This window comes from Teleopsis dalmanni, chromosome 2 (genome assembly GCF_002237135.1).
Source record: "Teleopsis dalmanni isolate 2A chromosome 2, ASM223713v2, whole genome shotgun sequence".
NCBI lineage: Eukaryota > Metazoa > Arthropoda > Insecta > Diptera > Diopsidae > Teleopsis > Teleopsis dalmanni.
In genome coordinates this window covers 67,352,567-67,364,973 of record NC_051847.1, presented here as the reverse complement: position 1 = coordinate 67,364,973, position 12,407 = coordinate 67,352,567, and the positions used below count along the sequence as shown (strand labels likewise).

At 24.5% G+C, this 12,407-nt stretch overlaps 1 protein-coding gene across 1 annotated transcript; it reads right to left on the bottom strand.

Annotated features, from left to right (window-relative positions):
* Positions 1 to 4,000: 4,000 nt before the first annotated feature.
* Positions 4,001 to 11,590, bottom strand: LOC119678290 (tyrosine-protein kinase Src42A; the record flags this gene model as incomplete). Its single annotated transcript, XM_038090047.1, is given in 8 exon segments — positions 4,001 to 4,489; positions 4,582 to 4,748; positions 6,105 to 6,282; positions 6,420 to 6,578; positions 6,704 to 6,872; positions 9,731 to 9,809; positions 9,887 to 9,971; positions 11,469 to 11,590. Coding segments are annotated over 8 exon segments (1,168 nt in total), but the record flags the coding sequence as incomplete, so codon positions are not given.
* Positions 11,591 to 12,407: the final 817 nt, after the last annotated feature.

Sequence of the window (12,407 nt, the reverse complement as noted above, 5' to 3'; positions counted from 1 at the left end):
TAATTATAAACAAAATGTAAAAAATGTTATGAAAATAATACAAATAATATGGAAAAAATTGAGCGGAATTATTTGAAGCAAAAATATTTTAAAAATATTTAAAATAAAAATATTTTATAAAAATATTTAAAATAAAAATATTAAAAAAAAAATATTTAAAATAAAAATATTTAATAAAAATATTTAAAATAAAAATATTTAAAAAAAAATATTTAAAATAAATATATAAAATATAAAAATAAATATATAAAATTTAAAATAAAAATATTTTATAAAATAACTTAAAATAATAAAACATTATTATTAAAAAGTAAATTAGTATACTAATTACATTGATAAGCTAACATAACTGAAAAGTAAAATAATATTTCTGATGTAAAAATAAAACAATTAAAAATAATCACATAAAATTTATGAGTATTAACTTAAAAAAAAACAAACAAATAATATAGAATAAATAAATTATAAATAAAATAAATATATTTATATTAAATACTTAAAATTATCTAAAAGTAATTGTAAAATATAATTAAATATATATTATTACTTATGTTCATAAAAAAAAATATTTATTTAAACTTACAAAACTATTAATAAAAATAAAACATTTTCATTTAATTTAAATAATATGATATAATTAATTATAAAATCAATTTAAATTATTATAAATAATAATTGCTATTAAAAGATTTATAATTTATTGTTTTAATGACAAAATTTTATTAATTATTTTTATTTTTTAAACGGGTTAATTGATCAATTATTTAAATAATATAAAACATTTTAATTTATTTTTAAAAATTATATTTTTTTTTCAAACATATTCGACTATGGTCTATAGTCAACCTAAAAGTACTGACATAATATTTTTATAATAGAGTAAAATAGCAACAATTCAACACAAATGACAAAGGAAAAATACAAAATAGAATAACATTAAAATAATAAATACTGTTATTGCTATTTATTTTTCAACTCCTTTTCTTAAATAAGCTATTATGCCGAGATCTACACAGGCTAGGTTTTGAAAAAATTTTTAAGTTCGAATGTAAATATATATTATTTTTGAATTTCGAAATTTATGCTGCCGAAGGTCTTTATGGTCTAGCGTCTTTAGATTCAATGTAAGTAGCAATAGAAGTTTTTCAAAGTTTTTAAGTAAAGTAAATAAAATAAATTGATTTGAAGTCAAAGAAACTATTATTAAATGAAGGAAAAAGATATGTCAGACATTAAATTAATCTCAATAATTTAATATTCTATTTGATATAATATTAACATATTGATATAATATACATATTATAATGAAACACCTAAGTGATCCCAGCTATTGTTGAGTATACATAAGTATAAAAGTTTTATTTTTATATATATCAAATTCTGACTTTAAATATTGTCAAATGTTCAGTAGTTTTTGAAATTATTGGATTGTTCGGTAGTTCATATTCAAAGACTGACCCCACGTTAATCCTACAAGACAAATGTTAAACTAAATTGCGTTACTCAAGCTTCAAATTTTTTTTTTTTTACTTTTAAATGAACAAGAATAGCAATGCATTTACTGTGCTAATGTTATAAAAAACGAATAAACCATAGCTACATATAAATGCTAACTGCAGTTTTAAATATCGCATATAAGGTTATATGTAAAATTGTTGTAATTTTATGAATTTATTTTTTTTAAACTATAACTTTGAATTTGTATTTTTATAAAAAATTTGCTATTAATGTTGTTATTCAGAAAATATCTCTAGTTGTACTCGTTAGAGATCTATATAGTACGAAATACAAGCTTTCCCAAAAATTATATAAAAATTTTATACAGTAAGCTGGTCTCTTATAAAATTCTTCGTAATTTGTTTGTAATATTTAAGAAAAAACAAATATTTTGTTAAAAAAATGTCAAATCACATTAAAAAACCATTTATATACTCACGTTGCAGTATATTTACTTTATATAACCAATATTCAATGTGACAAAACCTACGAAAAAATAAATAAAAAAAAATAAAATAAAATAAAAAAAAATTAAAATAAAAAAAAGTTAAAATAAAAAAAAAAACAAATTACAATAAAATATAAAATTAAAATAAAATAAAAAAAAAATAAAATAAAAAAAAAATAAAATAAAATAAAAATAAAATAAAATAAAAATAAAATAAAATAAAAAAAAATTTAAGACGAAAAAAAAAAATAAAATACATTAAAAACAGAAAAAAAAGTAATCAAAAAATATTGATGTAAACACTTGCCTAAATTATTATTTTTGTAAACTTACAATTTTCCTTAATATCTTATAAGAGCTCTTCTAAAATTCTATATAAGTTGAGCATGATTACGATTTCTCAGGCATGCCCAGATAATGACTTTTAATAAAGACAGCTATTTTAATCACCTTTTGTGACTATGTTTTATATCAACAAATATTAGTTGTCAAGATAACAAACTTTGAATTTAAAAACTGTCACAAGAAATGGAGGGTATACTTCGTACCCGTTGTTTGTCTTGTATTTTCATGGTACAGTAATTCACTAGTATACTCCATACTCCATTTAAAAGAAGAAAATATATATTATCATCATGATTTCACTAGTAAGTATAGATGTAATTGTGATTACATTCATTACAGTATATTGCTTTTTTATGATATCACGCTTTGAAGCTTTTCCAAATTGAAGAGCTCAACTCTGCAAGTGCCTCGATATCCATGTGTTCACAATATTGAACAGCTTTACCATTAACTCCTTTCTTTGTGTGTCCTGCATAACTGCCATTGGTGACAAAGGGATTGGTAGTCTTTAAGAGTTTAACACTCCATTCTGGAGAGTGTTCACAATATCGAACTGTTTGATAGCTCTATCCCTAATGTTTTTCTTTGTGTAATCAAAGCAAAATGCGCACATACTAGTTGGCAATTGGTATAATTAATTTTAAAATTTTATAACTTTAAGTCATGATACCTCAAGACATTCGCATATAGCAGAGTGTAATAAGATGTTCAAAATAGCTGACTCTACTATATTTCATTGCTATTAAATAAGCGTGTCCAAGAAAATAAAATCGTGCCATAAATTGTTTTTGTTTTAAATTAAAAAATAAGCAATTTTCAATTTAAAATTTTATATACTATAGAGCACTTATAATATTTACTATAAAAATATTTTTTTTTTTATGCTTCTCAGCAACGCGTTGTCAACTTATTTAGTAAAAAATTTTTCATATCCAATTTCTGCACTTAAATCATATAAATTTATTATTTTTTGATTTTTGTCAATTTATTTTTATTTATTTCATAATTATAATATATTTTGTTTGTTCTAGAATTAATTAAATTAAGTAATAATAGTAATAATAAAAATAATTATAATTATTAACATTTAAATAAAGTAGTACGCATTATTCTTTTGATTTGATTTTGTTGTATATTGTGTGATAATAATAAATATGTATTATTTTTTGTAAATAAATTTTTTTTTCTTGATTTGTGTAAATAATGCAAAAGGTAGACGTACAAAAATATTACAACAAACATTACATATATGTATAGTAAGTAAAAAAATGCAGTTAAAAATACAAATAATAAAAGAATGAACATAATTTTGTGTTTATATTTTTAGTTCAATTGTATATATATAAATATAAAAAAGGTTTTCACCAACTGATGCAATGAATATACGCTTATGTATACAGAAATATATATATATAAATAGATACGGTATGTATTTATATATACATATATTTATATATATGTAGATGTTTGTATAAATAAATTCTGACTTTATATGTAACTATATATAAATAATATTAATATAATAATACATTTAAATTTGTTGTAGAAAAAATTTAATATTAATAAAAAAAAATTATTGTTTCATTAAAAAAAAAAAAACAAAAGAAATTAAAATAATTGCATAATAATTAATTGCATTACTTAATGCAATAATACAAAGTTTATACTATTAAATTAATCAAATAATTTTTAATTTTATTTATGTATACATTTTTGTATTTGTGTATGCTTATTTGTTTAACATACCGATAACATAGAAATGTGACCGGCACTTTATTGTTATATATGTATATATCAATGTATGGAAATTGTTATATGAATTTTTTTATTTGTCCGATTGATTTTTAATTGCTTCTACTACATGCTTTTGTTTATGCAATTGTCGTTGACGTTTTTTATTGTTGTTGCAGGTGCTGCCGCTGTTGCCGTTGTTGTGGCAATTGCTGCTGATGCTATTGCTTGACGCGTTGCTGGAAGCATAAAGCATTTATCAGTAGGCTTGCGCTTCTTTATAATCACTCTGGTCTGATGTATAGAAATCTTCTAATTTCCATTGTAGTGTTTCGAATGTTGGTCGTCGCATAGGATCTTTGTGCCAGCATTCTAACATAATCTCATAGAGGCGTGGTTCACAATTCGGTGGCTGGGGCATACGATATCCATGTTCAACTTGTGTTAATACTTCAGCATTTGTCATTCCTATAAAAAAAATTTAATATTTTAAATTAATATAATAATTTTTACTAATAAAACATGAAAATGATCAAAATGTGAATATGATTTTTACTAACCTGGATATGGAATTCGACCGTATGTTACTAATTCAGTTAAAAGAATACCGAAACTCCAAACGTCAGATTTTATGGAGAATTTACTGTAGTTAGCAGCCTCAGGTGCTGTCCATTTAATGGGGAAACGTGCACCGACTCGTGCTTCATACTCGTCTTCTTTAATAAGCCTTTATAAAATAAATTAAAAAAATTATTTTTATAAAATTATTTTATTTTTCTTTTTGTAAATCATGTAGATGTTCCGATAGGAGTATGAATATAACTGTCTTTCAAACACAAGTTAACTTAGATTGTAGTGGAAATTTTTTGTCAAAATTTGATCGTTCTTGGATCTTGTATCCAATATAGTAATTTAACATACTGTTTTCTGATATTTTACACACTTTTGAATATGTGTGTGTGTGTGGATAATGTATACAAGATTCTATACGTAATAATGGATAAATAAAGATAAATTCAAGGCTGACGAATTAGAGATATTAATCTTCGACTGGGAGCAGTCAGTAATTATATTGGAACAGCTATCGTTATCTTTAAATTATTATTGATAAAAAAGGTTATTTGAGAAATACAATAGATTCTTAGTAAACTAATGCATTTATTTGTATTGGTAATGGCTAAAGATGGCGGTACTTTATAAAAAACAAACAATGGATGTGTTCAGACTCTCCAGAGTGAATATCTCCAATATTCTGGTTAGTATAATTGGTCATGGGATACTGGGAAGGCACGTTGTAGGCTAGCAGTATTTTTTCATGTCAACTGCAGACGAAGAAGACCCCATAGAACAATTCTTTTGAATTTATGATTTGAGCAATTTTACGAAAGTGTTCGTAAGAAATACATAAACATATGTTAGGATACGGGTAGGTAATAATAGCATGAGAGGGGAGGAGATTGTGTAGGAACAATAATGGATTGAGGTTTTTATTGAAACCAATCTGGGTTAAATTGGATAAACGTAGTCAATCAATGGGACGTCTCCAAAGATCTATTGGACTCAAGTTAGTATATCCCAAAAATGACTACATCAACAAAAAAGAGTTTTTTGGTTCAGATCCTGTGTTAAGTAGTAATATTATAATGAATCCACAGAGTGTAAAAGTGTTGGTCAACTTGACTGATTTGTATAATAAACCTTGGAGCATTTTGGTAAGATTTCCAGATGAATTGTTTATTTAAAAAAATGCGATATATTCTTTTAATCTTGATACCTTCTCTGAAAGTATATAATATACGATCTATGGTATTAAAAAAATTAATTTATAATATAACAGTATATATTAAGAGAAATGATTAAACGCAAATCACTGAGCAAAATTGATTTAAGAATAAATCACAAAATATATAATTCCTGTATTATTCACTAAAAACTTTTTGAAAAAGTATACTGCAAATATATAAGATCTTTTATAAAATCTGTACTTTTAGATATAATTTTCACTTATGATGCATGAAATTAATTTGTTTAACAACTCCACTATAAGTTGTGGATTTTTTTTTCTGTGGTAATACCAACTCACCGCGCCAACCCGAAATCAGCTATTTTAACAATATTATTATCGCCAACCAGTACATTACGTGCTGCCAGATCTCTATGAATATAGTTCTGTGATTCCAAATATGCCATACCAGCAGCGATTTGTGCTGACATATCTATGAGTGTCGACATCTTAAGACTACGTCCTTTACCTGCAATTACTATAAAATTTTTTTAAACTGAATAATGACACATAAACCCAAAAGTTTTGCATGTATTATATATTTGTATATATATTTTTATTGATGAGTTGATAGATTGATATTATAGAGAATATATTGAAATATATTCCACATACCTTGTAGATATTCCAATAGAGAACCATGCTTCATTAATTCGGTGATAATGTAGATGGGCTCCTCAACGGTGCAAACAGCATATAACTGTATTAATTTATTATGGCGGAGCTTTTTCATGATTTGAGCTTCAGCTAAAAAGTCTTTTGGATCCATTGTGCCTAAAATGAAAGATAATAAAAAAAGAAAGTAGAGTTAATAATTAATTACAACATTAAATTATTAATTTTATTAACTTGAAAAATGATATTAATTTAAAAATATTTGAATATATATAAAAATTTACCTGATTTAAGTGTCTTAATAGCTACTGGTGTGGTATTATTCCACAAACCTTCCCACACTTCACCGAATTGACCAGAGCCCAATTTACGTACGAATTTCAGTGAGGTACGATCAATTTCCCACTGATCACGTGTTCGATGTGATAAGCCTTCGGTTACAGGTTTTTCAATCTATATTTGTACAAATATATGATGATTATATTATATATATGATAATGTGTAAAAATTTAAATATATTAAAAGTCACACAATAAATGTAAAGAACTATGTTATATGTTCAGGTGTGTGTGTGTGTGAGTGTATATATATATATATGTAGGTATGGTTGTGTTAGTGTTTAAAAGTGCTTTTAATGGAATCAGAGGTTTCTGATTTTTAGTGTTAATGGATTGCCAATAGTATCTTTAATGATTATAGCATAATAAGGCACTATTTACATTTAGATTAACATAGATTAGTTTTTAATTTTTTTTAGCATTAAGTAGGTATATTAAACGCTAAACTATCAAAGTCTGAGTAGCTTTGGTATTTTTTTTCCAAGTTTTTGTTTAAGCTTTTTAAAACTACTAAAATAGCAGCTTAATTTAGTTAAAAGTTAAAAAATAAGTAAATATATTAAGTTTTTATCGAAGATAAAAATAAATAGTTAATAATTTTTTAACATTTATTTTTTTTTTTTAATAAATAAGAATTATTGACTTTTCCAGTGTTAATAGTCTTATACAAAAAAAAAAGATTATTTTAATTAAAAATATTTTATTTATTTTGTAATTTTTTTGTTTATTAAAAATTAAATATATATTTAATAAAGATATATTTCAAAAACGCAGTAAAAAATCATATTTTTGTTTATCAAAACCCGCCTGTAATTTTAGATTGATTTGAAGTAAATAATAATAAATATATACTTAAAATCTTTTTTATTTAATAAAATACAAAAGTATATGTTTAAAGTCTGTACAAAAAATGAAAAACAAAAATATTTAAAAATGTAAATATAAACTTTTTATTGTTGTTTGCTTGTCAATAATTACAGAAAATTTCATAAACACATTTTAAATTATTTAAGATTAAATAAATAATTACTAATTGCTTTTAAATCAATAATATTTAAATTTAATAATAATAATATTTAAGTTTAAGATATATAATATATACTTATTTTTTTATTTTATTTAATTTTATTAAATAAATATCACATGAGATTAAGATTTTTTAGTACATATATTATTTAAGTCCTTAATTTAAAAGTTTAAAATATTATTATACTTAATCACTTAACACACTGAGTTCTTCTCAGGTTCTTCCATTCTCCTCCATTTTTTAACTTGTCAAATATGAAAAAAATAATATCACCGCTTTTTTTCGCATCACATTTACTTTACTAAAAAAATTTCTGTTAATAGTTGCTCTCTTATTATTGTTTTATTTCTTAAACTAACAATTTTAGATAATGTATAAGTAGTACTTTCCTTTTATCGAATGGATTACTAATATTAGATAACCTCACATAGAATAAAAGTAACCCAGTAAAGATTTAAATAATTTTGTAAAAATATTTATATTTAGAATTAAACTTTCTACACAAAGATCAATTCAATAATATAAACTGTTTTTGCTTGGAGCTGTTAAGCAGATTAATACTCTTTTAAGTCTTCTTAAGGTAATGGATTGGAAGACTTTTAAGATATCCAGAGGATCAATCAGTTAAAAAGGTGTAATGTTATCTTTGTGGGCTGTCAAAAAAACTCGTCAGTTACAAGTGATCCTATTGGACGACTAAAAATGGCCGGGACTACATCCCGGAGCCACTCGTCAATTATGGCGACAAAGTGCCGTTCACTACCCCCAAAGGAAATCTGTAAGCAGATCCCAGCGGGTTACGACAACAACAATGACCATATTAGGGGAAAGTTTATGGTGGGGATTGAGGAGCAGATTTGTGAAGTGGCTTGTTCTAAAATCTTTGGTACCTATAAGTATCATCTTAATTTCAAAACTTATTCATCTAATACAGTTTCAGTTGCTTTCACTCATTGATTAAGTTTGTTTATTTAAGTATGTTGGATTTTTTGAATTTTTTTTTTAAATATAATTTGTTTTTTTTTTTAATAAAAGAGATATTTAAAAAATATAAACCTATAATAATAGTTTCAATGGAAGACTATTTAATTTGTACACTACTATAAAATATACTAGCTTACATCTTTTGATAGCAGATAGATTTTTCTTACAACTAATTATATATACATAAATATAAAAAAATATAATAAAAAAATTAGCATATAGTGAAAAACTATACAAAATACACATAAACATATATATGTATATAAATTTAAATTAAAAGCATAGTGTTTTGCATACATTAAAAGAAAGACAACAGCTATGGACGTATATATGGAAAATTTTGGATACACGCAGGTGTAGTTTTTGATTGATAACATATAAGAAATTTTGCATTACTGAATGGTTGGATCGCAAGAGGTGTATTTGGTGAATTGATATTTATATTTATTTATATATATATATAAGTAATATATATATATATTTCATTGGCGATCAAAGTTGTAACAAACAAACATTGTATTCCTACCTCAAAAATACCGGCAAATTGGTTTGACTTTGTTAAAATGTTTCAAAAAATAAAGTTTCAAGTATAAAATTTTAGTTAAAAATTATTTTTTTTTTTAATAAAAATAACAATAATTCAAAAAATATTTATTATAATAAGACTCTTTTAATGTCATATATGAGAATACATATATTAGTTTTAAAAATACAAAAATACGAATACGATTTTTTAATGAGAATAGTAATGAAGATGTAGAATAATATTATATAAAGCATTAAAAATTAAAATTATGTTAATATGTTAAATTTTTTTATTAAATAATGAGAAATGAGTTATGGTATCGAGTTTAATGTTAAAATTATAAAAAGTAAATATAATAAATTTATATGTATTATATATGAAATGGTACGCAAAATGTTTGTTAATTTGTATATATATATATAAAATAAAAGCTTACCTGTACGCATGGTTTGCATAAGTTAACACACAATCCATCGGAATCCTTGGAATAATGTTCGACAAGTTCTTGGAGTGTTCTATGTTTTGGAATATATATATATGTTAGGTATATTATTATTTTTATTTTATTTAAAAATAAAATTGATATATATACCTGAATGTTGTGCGTCTGGCTATGAAGAATCCACCCTCATCCAATTGTCTTATGCGATAGTGTTTAACTGTGTCACCGTCACGCACTGAAATCGGTTAGAATAGAAAAATATATTAAAATCGGTAAATTCCTTCTTTGAGTAATAAGTTTCATTAGGCTTAACCCATATCCGCCCAAGAATTTTTTTTTTGGAATTTTTGGTCAAAATGTTTTTTTCAAAGCTTAATTAGTAAGGGGGTGGGGAGTGTGGAATGAAGTCACAATTATTTTTGTAAAGCTAAAGCTTTACAAAGTGCTGACATATATAAACTTTAAAGTTTTTCTTATATAAATAAAAACATCCATGAAAAGTGGTAAAATTTGCTGTTCGATTAATCGAACGTTGGGCGGATATGGGTTAATATTCTCTTTTAAAATATTTTATTGAGAGGATTGGTGAGATCCCAAAACTGGGCTTTATTCTATAACAAAAACAAATTATTTGAAAGTTAGCAGGATTCGAAAAGAAATGAAAGAGTTAACCAAGTCGTCTTATATAAGAGAATTGATGATCAGTTCTTAGCAATACTCGAAACAGCGTTGTATGGTCAGCCAAACTTCAATAAATTAGTTAAAATTTTTGTTGTTACCTCTTCATTTCTCTTCGCATCCGTTTAACATTAAAATATATTGTTTTTAAAATAAGTTTCTTTAAACTAAATAAACTAAATCACTTTACAGTTTCTTAAATTATTACTAAATATCCAAAAACCTTAGTATTATGATTTAATTATTAATTTAATTTTCTGCATATAATTTTTGAATACCAAGTGAGTCAATATCACACTTGCTCGTATGTACTTGCTGTGAGTTCTATAATAAAAACAAACGCATAAACTACAGCTACATATTTAAAACCATCTAACTATTCATTGTTACTATTTTCAAATTTAAACATTATTGTTTATACATAATATTTATGCAAATTTTTTCTTTTGCTAACCAGATAAAATTCCTTTTCATAGGACATATAAATTTTGATTAAAATATGTGTTATCATATTAATTTATAATAAATCCATGATGAAAACAATGTCGTCCTAGACAACAAACATATATATGTATAAGTGGATCCTTTTTTCGAGTCAGCGCAACTGGGCACTTTTACTCTTTGATAGCTGGGGGTACTACAGGGTCCCACCCATCTCATTGACTAATTTATGTATTGCCTATAATCTTCATGATTATGCAGTGATTGATCTAAGATCTGCGTACCTCCCCGTGCGGAGAGTGATTACTCTAAGATTAGATAGTGGTAAGTAGGATATTACCACTATGTCAATTTTCGCATATAACTTCAGGGCTCTGTCCCTTACGTATTTTTTGATCGGGTCTATTCTAAGGTCTATTAGCATGTCGTTTGTGCGGATATACCAAGGCACTTTGAAGAGCCTTCGAAGAGCCTGACTTTGAGCGACAACAAACATATAAGCAAACTAAAATACTTTTTAGCTATTCACAGATCTTAAGTAACAGTTTCAGTATACAGTTTTTTTAAAAGATATTTCTGGCTTATCGTATATAAAAATAATTTAAATATTTACCCGATAATGAATAATCATTATGACGGCTCTCTGAGTCTCTTATTAAAAATGCTCCATGCTCATTTTCTGGCAGTAATAACTTCTTCTCAGCCTCGATACGTTTTATTTTACGGAAGTACCAACTGTAAGACAAAAAAAAAAAAAGAAAAAAAAATTAATAAAATGCATTGCATATTAAAATATAAATTTATATTTATTTTTTATTTTCTCATGACTCAAAAATGCTTTCCTTCATGCGTACACACGTAACATTGTAAAAAAGTCAAGGATATTTTATCTGATTTTGTTTTTTTTTGGATTTAATCAAATAAACAATTTTCATAAATAGTTGCAAGTATAATGTCAATAAACTGTTTTTAAACTCGAAACCAACAATTTTTAAAGTAGAAGGCCAATTGGCTTGCTGGGCAATGTGGGCAGCCGTTGCACGCGTTGAGGTAACCAACCAAAGTGTCATATTACTTAACCGTCGAGTGACTTAATTCACGTACCAATTTTTGTATCTAAGAAGTGTGTAAATATTTTTTAAATTAAAAAAAAAAAATAAAAGATTTTTAATATATAAAAATTACGGGATTAATATTTCTTGCTTAATTTTTAGTACATTTTATTTTTGAAAAATCGAAAGGTAATCGAAAAGTATATTATTATTAAGACGAATAATTGATATTGATCGGTTGGGGTTCCAGAAAAATTTTCATTACGACATTAAAGAACATAAACTTAAAATCGTTATTAAGACCATAAGGTTAGATTGCTAATAATTAAGTTAGTTGAAAGGACACTGACAAGTCTTCCATAATAAATGGAAATATTAGCCAAATTTTAATAAATTAATTAAATTTTTGTTGTTGTCTTTTCATTACTATTCGAACCCTTCTAACTTTTAAATAGTTTTCTTTTCGTTATAAGTCGCGTCAATTTTGGCAAGAAAAAATT